The sequence below is a fragment of the Petaurus breviceps genome, unplaced genomic scaffold (assembly GCF_028583685.1).
Source record: "Petaurus breviceps papuanus isolate PSGF00001 unplaced genomic scaffold, PetGlider_PUasm1.0 77, whole genome shotgun sequence".
NCBI classification, from domain to species: Eukaryota; Metazoa; Chordata; class Mammalia; order Diprotodontia; family Petauridae; genus Petaurus; species Petaurus breviceps.
In genome coordinates this window covers 5,956,039-5,972,154 of record NW_027186492.1, presented here as the reverse complement: position 1 = coordinate 5,972,154, position 16,116 = coordinate 5,956,039, and the positions used below count along the sequence as shown (strand labels likewise).

Genomic DNA, 16,116 nt, shown 5'->3' with positions numbered 1-16,116 from the left:
TGAGCTGTTTATCTTCTTTTTAAAAAATCTGTACCCAATGCTTACTTCCATTGGTATAGCTAATGGAAAGATGACTATTCATTCATAGCATTTCAGTAGTATCTTTGGAGATAGATATTAAGGAGTATTAACAGTATTAATGCTCTGAATTATTTTATATGCTCTTTGAATAGGCAGGAGTTTTAATACCTTGTTGGGACATCAAAGATAAAGGGAAAAGTGGTGGCTCAGAAAGATGAAATGCTCAAGAACTTTGGCTGTTTATAAATTGGCCTGAAGCATCTGAGTCATTGTCTTAAGGAAATCTCTGGTCTTGAATGAGAGTCAGTGTTTGGGTGCAACTCTTGACACTTCTATTAAAAAGTATTTTTTTAAATGGTAAGTGAATAATTTCCTAGTCTTATCTTGGCATCTGGAATTTTGGTGCCTTATTTGAATCTGTGTCTTTGGTTTCTTTAGGGTCGGAATCTGGCTGATCTTCGTCGTAGCCAGTCCCGGGGAACTTTCACCATTAGCACGACCCTGCGGCTAGGTAAACAGATTTTGGAGTCCATCGAGAGCATTCATTCTGTGGGCTTCTTACACCGAGACATCAAGCCGGTGAGAGTCTTTGTCAGCCAGAACCCTGGAGGAGTTTGTTGGCTTCTGATATTTGTGATGAGAGACAGTGAGTTCCATGTGTGGCTGGCAGTTTGGGCAGCTGTCACCCACAAGGCTGTCAAACAGAGCAATGTGTTTATCTCATAGAAGAGGAAAATGTATCTTTCCCTTATTTTTATTTTATTTTAATAAGCTAATAATTATGAAATATTTCCTCAAAGGTTTATCTTATTCTGGAAAAAACATTATTTGAAAATCTTTTATGTTGGATCCATTTTTATTTTTAAAGAATGTAATAGTAAATTTGGACAATAGGTACTCTTTATCCACTGTGGACAGTTCAGGAGTAGTTGTGAATCACATCAGAAGCTCTGGAGCATTCAGAACAAGTTTAGCAATGCAGTCAGAACAATTTTATGCGGCCCATGGGATCTGGAGGCCCTCACTGTCTAGGCAGAATCCCTTTTCAGTTGAATTCTCTGTAAGAGCTTTTCCTTAATGGAGGCACAAACCTTGGGCAAGCAGAGGTCTCCCTGCTTTAGGCCTGGCTGGATTTTAATCATCAGTGGAGTGTTGGACAAAATTGTCTCTTTTGATGCATCATTTGATTTGTGCTTGCTTTTCTCTTCCACAGATTGCTTCTGTTAGTGCAAGAACAAAATAAGATATGTGAGAATGTAGCTAGTAAATTCAGGTGTGCTTTTTAATTTTCTTACATGTACACCTGAAAAAGTTTAGGAAAATAAAGTATTAGCAGATCAGAAATCGGGACAATTTTTTTTTACCACCAAAAATAAATATTTGATCATTTTAATTAATCACTTTTGTAGATGATATAATAATAATAATAATAAAATAAGTAATAGTAGATACTATGCTAATAGCCTCTCAATTGTGCACCTAAACTTAGCTAATTACCTTTAGAATCTTTTTTTTACTGTATGTTTGTATTTTTAAAAATATCTTTTCAAAGAACTTCTAAATTTGACAGTGTATTCTGTGAATCATTACTGCAATGACAAGTTGGACTAGTAAGAAAACCCCTGTTGTGAAAGACTGATTTTTTTTCCTCTTCTACCTTTTTGGTAGTGATAAAAGTCCTGATTTTCCTATTCTGTTTCTCTCGGAGGTTGTCATTCTCACTGTTGGGAAATAGACCTTGATTTTTCCTTCTTAGGATTTCATTGTTGATTAAATGACCCATTTTAGCTAGACTGTATTTATTATAAATATCATATGTTGGTGTACTTGAAAATTATAGTCATCTGTTACTTCTTAGTATATCCCAAACTGAACAGTTGACATGAAAACATAACCAGCTACAATTAACACATTGCATTTGGATTAACATCGCATGGCAGCTCTTACTCTTGTTATACTGCCAAAGTAACACTGTAATTTGAGAAAAATAGTGATTTGAAGAGTTACCAATGTCATTAAAGAGTTTCCCAAAGAGTGTTATTTCTCTGCCAAATGGCTATTGTCTTTCTAGAGTTCCATTCTTATATATGTATTTTGAGCTCTTTAGGTCAAATATGCTTGTGTTTAGGGTCATTGAACATTGTTAATTCTTTTTAAATTAAGGGATATATAGAGTATAGTTTTCCTAAAACTGTTTTGGGATTTTTTTTTAAATTAGTATTACATTCTTACTTCCCCCCCCAGATTGGTAATTCTATCTATAGGGATTTTAATGGGAGACAATGAAATATCTTAGTTATGTATTTATTTTGTGTTATATACCCTTTCATCCTCCCCTGTCCCCACCCCCAAACTCATGTAGCACACATATCTTCATTAAAATAGTAGCTTAGAATAAACTAGACTACCAGAAGACATGGGTTCCTAAATCCAGCTCTAACATTTTCTTGCAATGAGTGACCTTAGACTTCTAGCTTTTATTATTGCTCAGTTTATATCTGTAAAATTTGCAAGCTATAATGAATACAAGTAAAACTCTTTTCAAAATAAAAAATGGTAGAAATGTGTAACTGATAAAGTATATTTTATTTAAATGCATCTACTAAATAATATTTGACTATTAAATGCAAAATACAAATAATATCATTTTAATATAACTTAACTATACATAAGTAGAACCAACCAAAGGTGAAATTGTTAGTATTTAGCAAAATATCAGTGTCGTATAGTAGAATAACCACAGACCTGGGATTCAAAACACTTGGATCCATGGGTATGCTGGAACCACCTAGGACTGCCTTGTGAGAGCCATTTGTTAAATTTTCAATGTGAGTAAACATTTATACCTCAGAAATTGGCAAACACTATATATAATACAGGGCTTGATTTATTGTTTTCTTGATTGTTTAAACTTAAGAATGTTAGATTTTAATTTATTGTTTTCTTGATTGTCTAAAATTAAGAAAATTATGGAGAAAATATTAATAATGCAGATTAAATTTGAGTGTTTTGCGTTAAACATTTACCAGCATACCCTGTCTGAATTCCAGTCCCAGGTTTGCTGCTACTGCCTTGCCGTGTGACCTTGGGCAAAATCAGGTAGTTTCTCTGAGAGACTAACCAATGTATAAATTGAAGGGATTGGATGAAATGGTCTCAAAGATGTCATCTATCCCTAATATGCTATGATGCTATAATTAATTTATTGTATTTAAGAAATTTATGGTTTATGGTTAAAACTGAATTTTTTTAAAAGAACAGAAAATATGAAGATAATATAAGTTTGTTTTTCTTATTTTTTTCTAGTCAAACTTTGCCATGGGCCGGTTTCCTAGTACTTGTAGAAAATGTTATATGCTGGATTTTGGCTTGGCTCGACAGTTTACCAATTCCTGTGGTGATGTCCGACCAGTAAGACTTTATTTCACTATTTTTATATATATCTAGGAGTTATTCTGTTGTTTATGCAGTTACACTTGGGGAAAGTACCCTTTTCATAATGGATTAAACTTCCCTTTGGGAAGTAGTGTATCAGGTTTTATGTCTGCATCTTAAAATGAAACTCATTAATAATTTGCTGTTGAAAGCAGTGGCCTTAAAAACCAGCCCCATCAATGGCAGAGTAAGAGTGGCCTATTGATAATTTCTGGTGGAGGTGGGAGTCTTTTCTGCTATGGCTAAAATTCTCCCAGGGTCTATTTTCTGCATGCATGCCTATGTTCATTTCTAAATATTAACCCCTGCCTTTGCCAGTTTCACTTTAGTCTAAGTTGAAACATTAGTTCTAATGGATTGACTATATCTTAGTAAGTATCTATAACATAAAAATGTAAATGTGCAATTGAAAACAAATCCATATCAGGTGCCTAACAATTGTAGAAGAGTTTCTTGACTATCGTGGTAATGGACTATATATACTTTAATCCAGGAAAATTTTTAAAAAGGCCTTAGATTTCATAAGAAGTTATCTATGATAACCAGGAAATTATACCATATTTCACTGACCCTACTGCCACCACTGAATGAATAGTGAGGGAATGATGGGGGAGTAATTGGTTTCTCTGTTCTCTTTAAGGCCTTGCCACCCCAAGTGATATGTTGTGCATTGTTATCTACCTCTTTGCCCAGTTTTCATCTCTAAATAATGCTGCATGGAGTTAGCAGAGCTGATCATGGTAGCCTATCTGTTAGTACTGCTAACTGAGGATATAGGTATTTATCAAACCCAAACCAATCTGTCTCCCCCGGTGGTTAGTGAATCTTTATAAGTTTGATTTACTGTCAATCCCTAATAGCAGTAATGATTTATTTAGACACTTGCTTTATCAACTTTTGTTGATATAGGTGATGTATTTATTTCTAGAGATGGAGATGCATAACATAGTCAAGATCACAGATGTGTTCAATTTCAACTTGCTAAAGTTGTGACCAAAAATTAAAATGCCAAGATTCTTTTAAAGCAATATAAATGGGATGAGTATAATGCAAATACATTAAGGGAAGCTATATAATGCTAGCAATCATGATTATTCTAGGTTTAATAGCATATATTAAAGTTAGTCCTCATAGTTGAATCTTGAATTAGTATAGTATTTTACTATATACTAAATAGTAGTTTACCATGATGACACTGATTAACTGAGCCTTTTATTGTCCTTTTTGATGCTCTTAACAGAGTGCCCCAATGGTATTTGCACTGAAAAATAGAGAGGATTTAAAGCATCCCTCCAATTACACAGGCTATTTCACTAGTAGGTACTAATCTATGTAACTAGCTCTTTAAATCAAAATTTGGTGTAAAAAAGTGTGGTTATTTTGGTATTTTTTCCAAGTGTTATAAGTTGATTAAAAGTCCTTGCAATAAATCAAAAAACCTGATCAATCACACCTTTCCTAAGCTCAGATACATATATCTTTATAGCAGTGTCCTTCCAAACCAAACCTATTACTATACTTGCACCTTGATAATTTGCCTGAAGTCCTAGGAAGCTCTGTATATGAAGCTTTTGAGGTAGGAGAACATCTATATTTTTTTAAATTTTAAAGTTTTCAACTCTGAATTTCTGTGATTCTAAGTGGAATTTTGGATCCCATATCTTCCTACCTCTTTGGCTGAAATAACTTCATCTGTGGCATTCTATTTCAAGAAATATTAATTCATTCAGGAAGATCCAAGTTCAGATGCTTACTAGGTTTGTTACCCTGGACAAATCATCTAACCTCTCTGGATTGCAGTTTTCTCATTTGTAAAGTAAGGAAGTTAGACTTATTGACCTGTAAAGTCCCTTTCAGCTTTAAATCTCTGTTCCTATGAAGCTTGGTACTTGAATCATACATATCTTGGTGAGATCTACTTGGGGATCCTCTTTGCTGTCCTCTATGTTCCGTTTATCAGCACTTGGCTTTCTTTCCCTATAATTTGTAGGCAGTTTTCTTGAATGATTTCCTGAAGTGTATTATTTATAAAATTTTGTTTCATTGGCCAATAAGGGAATAAATAGTGTCATATTCTTATCTCTTGAGCGATGAAGAATTCTCAAATTACTTTGCCAATTTCTTTGTTCAGAGTCACTTTTTTGGTTTGTAGAAATCTCAAGTGTTCTACCAATTTTACTATCTTTTGATTTTGCCCAACTATTTCTTACTGCTCACTGCATTTTTCTGTTTGATAGCTACCATTTTGTTATTTCACTATTCATCATTTTATTAAATTTCTTCACCTCTTATAAGCCAATGATTTTCTTTGAAGCCTTCTGAAGGCTTTGCTGCGTTTGCTACTTAACTCTTTTTAATTATTATATTATGTTTCACAGCCACTTTGTATGTATTTGAAATTCTGCTAATCTTTTGTGTAGCAAACTAGATTCAAGTAGTGCAGCAGTAACTTTTGCAAGATTAATAGTCTTTTGGGAGGTGGAGCTAAGATGCCAGAGTAAAGGCAGGGATTTGCATGAGCTTTTCCCAAAACCCTTTCAAATACCTTTACAAATGATTACACAAATTCTAGAGCAGCAGAACCCACAAAAAGGAGTCAAACAAATTTTCAGCCCAAGACAACTTGGGAAATCGTCAGGAAAGGTCTGTTGCACCAGAGTGAGAGAGGACCACAGCCAGCTGAGGCTGCACCAGCACAGACCAAGCCCCAGAAAACCAGGAGCAAGCCTCAGGATGACTGAATCACTAGCAACAGTGGTGGTTTCTAGACCATTTAACCCACAGACACCAAAGACAACTTAGAAGGTCAGCAGAAAAGGTCTGTTGCACCTGGGTGAGAGTGGAGTGCAGTTCAGCACAAGCCATGCCAGCATAGCCATGACCACAGCAAACCAGGAACAGGCCTTGGGAGTGACTGAATCAGCATCAGTAGTGGCAGTAGCAGTGGCTGTTTCCAGAGCTTTCAGCCCACAGACAGTAAAGGAGATCGAAGGAGATTACAGGGGGTCTTTTTTGCTAAAACTGAGGCAGAACTCTGTTGCTGTGCCCATACTTGTTTCCAGATCCTGGGTAGCAGTCCCAGGACAATGAGCACTAATATAACAGAACTTGTAGCAGCAGTGGATCTCTGTTCGGAGGGGGGAGGAGAGACCCATCTCACAGTTTCAGTGCAGAAAAGAAAGCTTGTGGTCACTCATAGACCAAAGCATAGGCTAGGAGACTAGTAAATACCTCTCCTTAAATCATACTAACTTGGAAGAATGGAAAATTTACAGGTTCCAAGAAGTATAGCTGAAAGCAGCAGCACAAAATCCCTGAAACTTGGGGCAGTGCAATCCCTCCATCCTGGAAGCAGAGAACCACTTTAACAAAGAGTTAAAAGTCAGGGCAGCTAGGTGGCGCAGTGAGTAAAAGCACCGGCCCTGGAGGACCCAAGTTCGGTTCTGGCCTCAGACACTTAACACCCACACCCACACACACAAAAAACTAGCTATGTAACCTTGGGCAAGTTACTTATCCCCAATTGCCCTCAAAAAGGCAAAAAAAAAAGTTAAAAGTCAATTAATAGGCTGGGAAAATGAGCAAACAAGGAAAAAACTATTTAAAGTTACTATGGTGACAAGATCAAAACATATGCTCAGAAGAAGATAACAAAGTCAAAACTCCTATATCCAAAGCCTCCAAGAAAAATATGAATTGGTCTCAGGCCATGGAAGAGCTCAAAAAAGATTTTGAAAATCAGGTAAAAGAGGTAGAGAAAAAATTAGGAAGGGAAATGAGAGTGATGCAATAGAATCATAAAAAAATGAATCAACAACGTGGTAAAGGAGACGCCAAAAAATATTGAAGAATATAAAATATTTTTTTGTTTTTGATTTTTCAAGTGCTTTATTAACTTCTGATTTACATCATTCATTTCTGCCAGATTTTGAGTTACAAATTTTCTCCCCGTTTTTCCCCTACCCACCACCCCAAAATAGCAATACTACAGCATATCCCCTTCTCCAATCTGCTCTCTCCCATGTATTCTCCCATACCCCCTTAGACTTTTCCAGTAGGGCATGGTGGATCTCTGTGCCCCAATGCCTGTCTATCTTATTTCCCAATTACATGTAAAATAGTATTAATAATAGTATATATTATATATATATATATAATTTTAAACATTTGATTTTAAAACTTTGAATTTCAGATTCATTCCCTTCCTTCCTTGTCACCCACCCTTACTGGGAAGATAAGCAGTTCAGTATAGGTTGTCCATGTGTAGCTATGCAAAACATTTCCATAGTAGATATATTGTAAAAGACTGATAATATTTTCCTCCCTTCTATCCCACCACCCACGTGTTCTATTCTCTACTTTGATCCTGTCCCTTTTGAAAAGTGAGTTCTTCCAACTTTCCTCCCTGCCCCCAGCCTGCCCTTCCTTCCATCATCCCCACTCTCATCCCCTTTCCCCCTACTCTCCTATAGGGTGAGATACCATATTTAGTGTGTATGTCATTCCCTCCCCAAGCCAAATTCAATGAGAATAAGGTTGACCCTTTTGCCTTCCTATTCTTCCCCTCCATTGTAACCATTTTCCCTTGCCTCTTCTATATGACATAGTTTACCCATTCTGTCTCTCTCCATCTCCTCTCATTATATTCCTCTCTCACTTCTTAATTTAACTTTTAAGTATCATCCCTTCCTATTAAATTGGTCCTGTGCCCTCTATGTATACCTATAAACGTATATATACACATTCACATATGTATTCATATGCCTATATACCCTCTGATATAGACATACATATATATATATATATATTCACATTCCCTTCAACTATTTTCATACTGAGAAAAGTTTCATCAGTTACAATTATCGTTTTTCCATGTAGGAATGTTAATAGTTCAACTTTGATAAGTTCCTTATGATTTCTTTTCCCTGTTTTATCTTCTCATGCTTCTCTTAATTCTTGTATCTGAATGTCAAATTTTCTATTCAACTCTGGTTTTTTTCAGCAAGAATGCTTGAAAGTCCTCTATTCCACTGAATGACAATATTTTCCCCTGAAACATGATACTCAGTTTTGTTGGGAAGGTGATTCTTGGTTTTAATCCCAGCTCCTTTGACCTCCAGAATATCTTATTCCAAGCCCTTCGATCCCTCAGTGTAGAAGCTGCCAGATCCTGGGTTATCCTGATTGTGTTTCCACAATATTCAAATTGTTTCTTCCTGGCTGCTTGTAATATTCTCTCCTTGATCTGGGAATTCCAGAACCTGGCTAAAATATTTCTAGGAGTTTTCTTTTGGGCATCTTTTTCAGGAGGTGATTGGGGGATTCTTTCAACCTCTATTTTGCCTTCTGGTTCTAGAAAATCAGGCAGTTTTCTTTGAGAATTTCTTGGAGGATGATTTCTAGGTTCTTTCTTTGATCATGGCTTTCAGGTAGTCCAATAATTTTTAAATTATCTCTCCTGGATCTGTTTTCCAGGTCAGTGGTTTTTCCCATGAGATATTTCACATTGCCTTCTATTCTTTCATTTGTTTAGATCTATTTAACATCATCTTGATTTCTCATAAAGTCACTAGCTTCCCTTTGCTCCATTCTAAATCTGAGGGAATGATTCTCCTCATTGAGCTTTTGAGCTTCTTTTTCCATATAGCAAATTCAGCTTTTTAAGGCATTCCTCTCCTCATTGCCTTTTTGAACCTCTTTTGCCATTTGAGTTAGTCTGTTTTTTAAGGTATGATTTTCCTTAGTCAGGCAGTTTACTCTCATTTCATAATTATCTTGCATCGTTCTCATTTCTCTTCCCAATTTTTCTTCCACCTCTCTTATCTGCTTCTTAAGGTCCTCTATGGCCTGTAACCAGCTTGTATTTTACTTTGAAGCTTTTGGTGCAGGAGTTCTGACTTCACTGTCTTCCTCCTGTTCCATGCTTTGCTCCTTTTTGTCCCCAAAATAGGAGTCTAATGTTGTATTCTTCTGTTTGCTTTGCTTCCTTTGCCTGGTCATGTCGCCCCTCAGTCACTTGATCCCTGGGCTTTTTGCCACAGTAGGACTCTGCCACCAGACAGGAGAGCTTTTGTCCCAAATGCTGGGGTTTTCTCAGCTGCTGGAGGTATTAGTTGGGTGCCCTCTCTGAACACTCTGGCAAGCTGGTCACACACCCCAGGACCTCCATCCTAGACTGCAATCCAGACCCAAGCAGGTTAAAGCAAGAGCGATTACCTCTCAAACTGGTTGCTTGGTCCCCCTACAGTCTGCAGGCCAGGAGCTGAAGCTGCAGCTTGGCACTGGCTGAGCCAAGGCATCTCGGTGGCTTCTTGGTGGGGACAAAAGCTGATGCTCTCCCAACTACTGGTCCCAAAGTCCACACTGCACTGACCTCTCACTTTGTCCTTTGCATCTGTGTGTTGATAAATCTGGAAACGGCCACAGCTGCTGGTTATCTGGAGTACCTCCAGTCGGTGGCTGGTCAGGCCCGCCCTGGGGCTAAAAGCTCCAGCTCTCACGGGCCTGGGCTCAGCTCCCAGAGCGCTGTGCTGGCTGATTCCTGCCGGCCTGCTGGGCTGTCCTCAGTGGGAGGTTAGCTTCTCTGTGTCATTTTGTGGGTTCTGCAGTTCCAAAGTTTGTTCAGAGTCCCCTTTTACATGGATTGGGGAAGGTAGAAGCCGGAGCCGCGCAGAGGTCCTGCTTCTACTCCGCCATCTTGACTCCACCCTCTATCCAAGCAATGGAAAATAACATCTTAAAAAATAGACTCGGCCAAATGGCAAAAGAAATCCAAAAAGTCAACGAGGAGAAGAGTGCCTTAAAAGCAGAACTGACCAAATGGAAAAGGAGTTATAAAAACTCATTGAAGAAAATAATTTCTTAAAAATTAGGCTGGAACATATGGAAGGTAATGACTTCATGAGAGAGCAAAAAACAATAAAAAAAACCAAAAGAATGAAAAAAACAATAGACAATGTGAAATATCTCACTGGAAACATAACTGAACTGGAAAATAGATCCAGGAGAGATAATTTTAAAATTATTGGACTATGTGAAAGCCATGATTAAAAAAAAAAGCCTAGATATCAACTTTCAAGAAATTATCAGGGAAAACAACCCAGGCACGCGAGAACCAGAGCTTTTAGCCCCGGGGCAGACCTGACCAGCCGCCGACTGGAGGTACTGCAGATCACCAGCAGCTGTGGCCATTTCCAGATTCTAACATAGAAATTGAAAGAAGCCACCAATCACCTCCTGAAAGAGATACTGAAAGAAAAGCTGCCAGGAAGGTTACAGTCAAATTCAGAGTTCCCGTGCCAAGAAGGAACAGAAACTGTATGTACAAAAATATTTAGAGCAACTATTTTCTAGGGGTAAAGAATTAGAAGTTAAAGGGATATCCATCAAATGGGAAATGTCTGAACAAGTTGTGCTATATGCTTATGATGGAATCCTATTGTGCTATGGGAAATGATGAGCAGGATGCCTCCAGAAAAACCTGGAAAGGCTTGCATGGGCTGATGCAAAGTTAAATGTTCTTTGTACAAAGTAACAGCAATATTGTAAAATGATCAGTCATGAATGACTTAGATGTTCTCAGCAATACAGTGATCCAAGAAAACTCTGAAGGACTTTTGATGAAAAATGCTATCCATCCCCAGAGAAAGAGCTTATGATATCTAAATACAGATTAAAGCATATTTTTTTAAACTTTCTTTTTCTTGAGTTTTTTCTTGTCTATGTTTTCTTTCACAACATGACTATTATGAATATGTTTTGCATGACTACACATGTATAACCTATATCAAATTGCTTGCCTTCTCAATGAGGGGGGCTAGGGAGGGAGAAAGGGAGAGAATTTGGGACTCAAAGCTTTTAAAAACAAATGTTAAAATTTGTTTTTACATGTAACTGGTGAAAAATAAAACACTAAATAAAAGCTTTAAATTTTAAAAAATGGAAATCTTAAGTGTGAAAAAGATAACCAAAAAAAAAGATTGTCTTTTTTAAAAATAATTTTTATTGGTGTTATTTGTTATATCACCATAGTTTATCCAGTTAACCCTCTCCTTCCCTCTTTCAGAGAGCCATTCTATTCAGGAAATAGTATTTTTAAGGAAAAAAAGAAAAAATCAGTATAACTGTACATTGAAAAACAATCTGATTGTTCATGTATAGCCTATATTAGATTGCATGCCATCTTGGGGTGAGGGAGACAATTTAGAACTCACAATCTTATAGAAGTGAATGTTGAAAACTAAAAACAAATAAATACTTTTTTAAAAAAGAAAAAATGAAGAATGGGAACTTTCAAAGCTAGAAAGTAAAAAGGGGAAAGATTTGTTTTTCTGTTATTTTCTTGAATGGGAGATATTTATTTTTGTGGTTAAAAGAGCTTAGAGTATTGCATTTAAGAAGTACTCAAGCCCATATGTACAAAAATATTTATAGCAGCTCTTTTTGTGGTGGCAAAGAATTGGAAAATAAGGGATTTATTTTCATTGAGGAATGGCTGAACAAGTTGTGGTATATGCATGTAATGGAATACTATTGTGCTATAAGAAACAAGGAGATGGGCTTCATATTTACCTGGAGAGGCTTATACAAACTGATGCTGAGTGAGAAGAGCAGAACCAGGAGAAATTTGTACACAATTACAGATACAACATATGTGTGATGACCCAACTTTGATAGACTGGGCTCTTCTCATAAGTCAACTCCAAAAGACTCATGATGGAGAGAGATGCCTACATTCAGAGAAAGAACTAGAAAGAACAGTTTGAATGCAGATTGAAGCAAACTACCTGCTCTCTTTCTTTTTCTTGTTTGATTTTGTTTCCTCTTTCCCATTGTTCATTCCATTGGTTACAATCCTTCTTTATAACCTGACTAATGTCTAATGTGAAAGTATTTGCAGATCCTATACTTTATTGTATGCTGCCATGGGAAGGGAGGGGGAAAGGGAGAGAAATTTTGAAACTCAAGGAATTGTCTAAATGAATCTTGTAAACTAAAAGTAAACAAATTAATAAAGACAAAAAAAAAGAAATACTCAAAACAGATCACTGACAAAAAATAATATTATATTTTGTTGGAATGTGATTATATTTAGGGGTACCTTGGAATTCAAAGGTTTTTTTTTTTGTTGTTCTTTAATTTTTTTTTGGTTTTTTTTGGTCCTCTTTTGTTTCTTTATTAAAGGCAGTATTATCGTGGGAAAAGAAAGAAAAGAAAAAACCTGAAAATATGTACAATTCTTGAGAATATTTCACCTCTTCCTACCTGTAGGGTGGAAATGACTTCTAATAGTTTTTTTTCATACCTCTTCTTTTAAGCCATACTTGTTCTTTATAATTTTGCAATATTCCCCTTTGATCATGTGTCTTTGTGTACATTTGTAGTCATTACATACATTATTTTCTTGGCTCTGCTTACTTTACTCTGCATCAGCTCATATAAATCTTTCCATCACCTTTGTCTTACAGTACAAAGTATCCTATTACTTTCAGGTACTACTATTGTTTGTTTATTCTCCAAAGTGATATATTTCTACTTGGTTTCTAACTTGTTGTTTTCACAAAAAGTGCTGTTATAAATGTTTTGATGTATTTGGGGGCTTTCTTCTTCTCATTGTCCTCCTTGGGATATAATCTCAGTAATATTATCTATCTCTGGGTCAAAGAGTATGAATATTTTAGTCGCTTTGTTTGCATAATTCCAAATTGCTTTCTAGAATGGCTATACTCTCTTTTTCCTGAGATTACTAGAGTTATTTTCCCATCCTTGTAAGGGTACATCACATATTTCCATTCCTTTCTGAAGTTTCTGGTGAATCCAGAATACTCTTGTGTTATTCAAATTCTTTTCCTTTATATTTGTAGAGCTTTTTCTTGGTTGCTTCCAGAATTTGTTGTAAGTGGAATTATTCAACTTAACCACTATGTATCTTGAAGTTAATAGCATAGATTTTTGTTTTATTTTTTTCCTCAAAGGTGATCTTGTGGATTATTTTAATTGGCATGTTGTTTTTGCTGTTCAGAAGTTCTGGACGGTTTTCTTGTGTTATTTCTTGCATTGTGATGTTCAGATTTTTTTTTTTTTACTTCTTACATTCTTCTGGGAGAACTTTAGTCCTTAAATTGTCTCTATGTATCCGGTCTTTGAGATCAGTATATTTTGTTTGTGTGTAGAGCATGCTTCCTTTTTTTTTTTTTTAGCAATCGGGGTTAAGTAACTTGCTCAAGGTTACACGGCCAGTTATTTCTGGGTGTGGTGCTGAGTGTCTGAGCCCGGGATTCGATCTCCAGGTCGTCCCAACACTGGAGCCGGTACTCTTACTCGCCGAGCCACCTGGCCGCCCCTACATGCTTCCTTTTAATGTTAATTGCTTTTTGTTTCTCTTCTGCCACACTGTCCTTCACTTCCATGTATTTGAATTCCAAGTCATTTGTCCTCTCTTTTGTTTCCTTGGTGTTACATGCCACTGTGGATTCAAAATTTTCTGTTCTGCCAATTTTTTCTTCTATGTAGGCCATATATTCTGCATTCACAGTTCTTTTTTTTCCCCTCTTTTAAACCATTCAGGAACATCTTGCTATTGTCTCTTGGGTATTCACAGGGTCCTCTGCCTGGTGTTGATTCATTTTCCTTTATCTTACTCTAGATGCCTAAACTCTTTCAGCTCTGGAGGCCATTTTTCCTCTATTATTAATATCTTCCTTATTGGTGTATCTATACTCAAGGTTGAATTGAATTTTCTTCTTCCTGAGATGTTTGGTAATGTCACATTTTTTGTTATATTTTTGCACTAGACTTGAAGTCAGGAAGACCAAAGTTCAAATCCTTCCTCACATACAAGCTGTGTGATTCTGGGCAAGTCACTTGACCCCTGTTTGCCTCAGTTTCCTTACCTGTAAAATGGGGATAATATCTCCCAGGGCTGTTGTAAGGATCAAATTGGATAATTGTAAAGCATTTAACACATAATAAGCACTATGTAAATATTAGCTCTTATCATTATTTTCCCCTTTTGCTCACATTCTGACTCCACTTTGATAGCAGTTTCTTTGAGAGCTGGATCTCAAAACCTCCTTCTATGCTGGGCAATTCACAATTCATCAGCATAGCTCTCTGACCCAAGTGACTTCTGGGTGCATAGCACCAGCTCTAGCCAGGGAAACTTTCCCTCAGGCTTAGTGGTATAGCATCTCCCCGTCCCCCGTTTGCTCCAGTTTCCTGTTCCTCAGTTCTGACTGATCTCTGTTGTAGCATAGAGCATTACTACTTACTCACTGCTATTTACAGCCTGAGACATTTCCTGCCTTTGGATTTCTGAAGCAGTGGGAGAAGGATAGGTTTGGGGTGTAGAGTTGAGTTCTGTTGTAAGTATATGGTTCATTCTGTACAGTTCTGCTTCTGAGAGTGGTGGGGGAGTAGAACTGGGGGCATAGAGGGGTATGTTGGGGGAGTGTATAAAGGGTTAAGCATTAGCTTTCTCTACTGTTAATTCATTTAATTTTTACCTTATTTGCGTTCTGGGTTTCCTAGACCTTGGAGACAACTGAAATTGCTTTATTTCTAGTGCATAGTTCTTATTTTGGAAAGGTTTGAGAGTTTATGAGGATTGGGGGAGGGGAGGCAGGGGAAACTTCTGTTTGCTAAGGAAAAATGATTAGAAATCCAGGAGCTAGTTTTATTCCCCAGATTTTACTTTTTTATTTTGGTTAGGGACCCAGGTATGATTCCCCACATTCCCACCAAAACAGAGAATGACATCACTAGGGCTCTGAGGTCTCCAAGGCCACAGTAGAAGGGGTAGGAGCCAAAGACTGGAGAAGGAATACCAGGGACAAACATGCAGAATTGTGGGAACTCTACGTTTAAGTACTCTGCTATTCGTGTTTATCTGCTTGTTTTTTCCCTGGATAGGGTTTTTGTCTTCTTTCTTTTTTTTAATTTTAGATATTCTATAGAAATAGGGACTAAACCTGTGACTTTACTAATAAAGGTAATTCTCAGGTTTACCAAATTCCCCTTGTACCAATGCAAATTGGCACCTTCTCTTCATCTTAGAGAAAACTCCTTAATAAGAGCCATAAGAGATGATTTGTCCAGGGTCACACAGCCAGTGTGGACTTGTCTGAGGTGACTTCTAACCTGGCTTTGAGATCAGGAACTCCCTGTCTATTAACCCATGCTGCTTTTCCATTTCCTTTATAGCTGACAAACTTTTTTCCTTCTTTCTTTTTTTCTTTGGCATTTGGGTTGGAGATATTTGAAGAAAACAGCTGTTCCACCATACAAGTCTGTGATGCAAGTTTTAAATTCTAGAGTTAAAAATCATGACAAGTCTTAATAAAGATTTAACTAAGCAGTGATGGATAAGAGCCTTTGTAAATAAGTATATGCTAAAGAAATTAATTTGACTTCACAAGAGCAACAATAACCCTAACAGACTTCCCTGCTGCTTGTTTTCACTTCAGTCCTTCCCTAAAGGAATAATTACTATATATGATAGGTTCATTAAGCAAAGACCTGAAATGAAAATCTTTCTAGCTAAATGAGAAGTAGTTTCTCTATTTATGCTTATTACTGTTTTTTGCTTTTATTTTTTACTTTTACTTCAACAATATACTGCACTTGGTTGAATTACCTTTTTAGTGTCAAATACTATGATAG

The 16,116-nt window shown here is 36.7% G+C and overlaps 1 protein-coding gene across 2 annotated transcripts in view; it reads left to right on the top strand.

Moving 5' to 3' along the window:
- The window catches only part of TTBK2 (tau tubulin kinase 2), a 250,573-nt gene that overhangs the window by 99,423 nt on the left and 135,034 nt on the right, over positions 1-16,116 (top strand). For both annotated transcript variants that reach the window (XM_069105849.1, XM_069105850.1), the window contains 2 exons: positions 460-600; positions 3,328-3,432. In XM_069105849.1, coding sequence (XP_068961950.1) covers positions 460-600; positions 3,328-3,432 — 246 coding nt within the window. The remainder of the gene's footprint in view (positions 1-459; positions 601-3,327; positions 3,433-16,116) is intronic.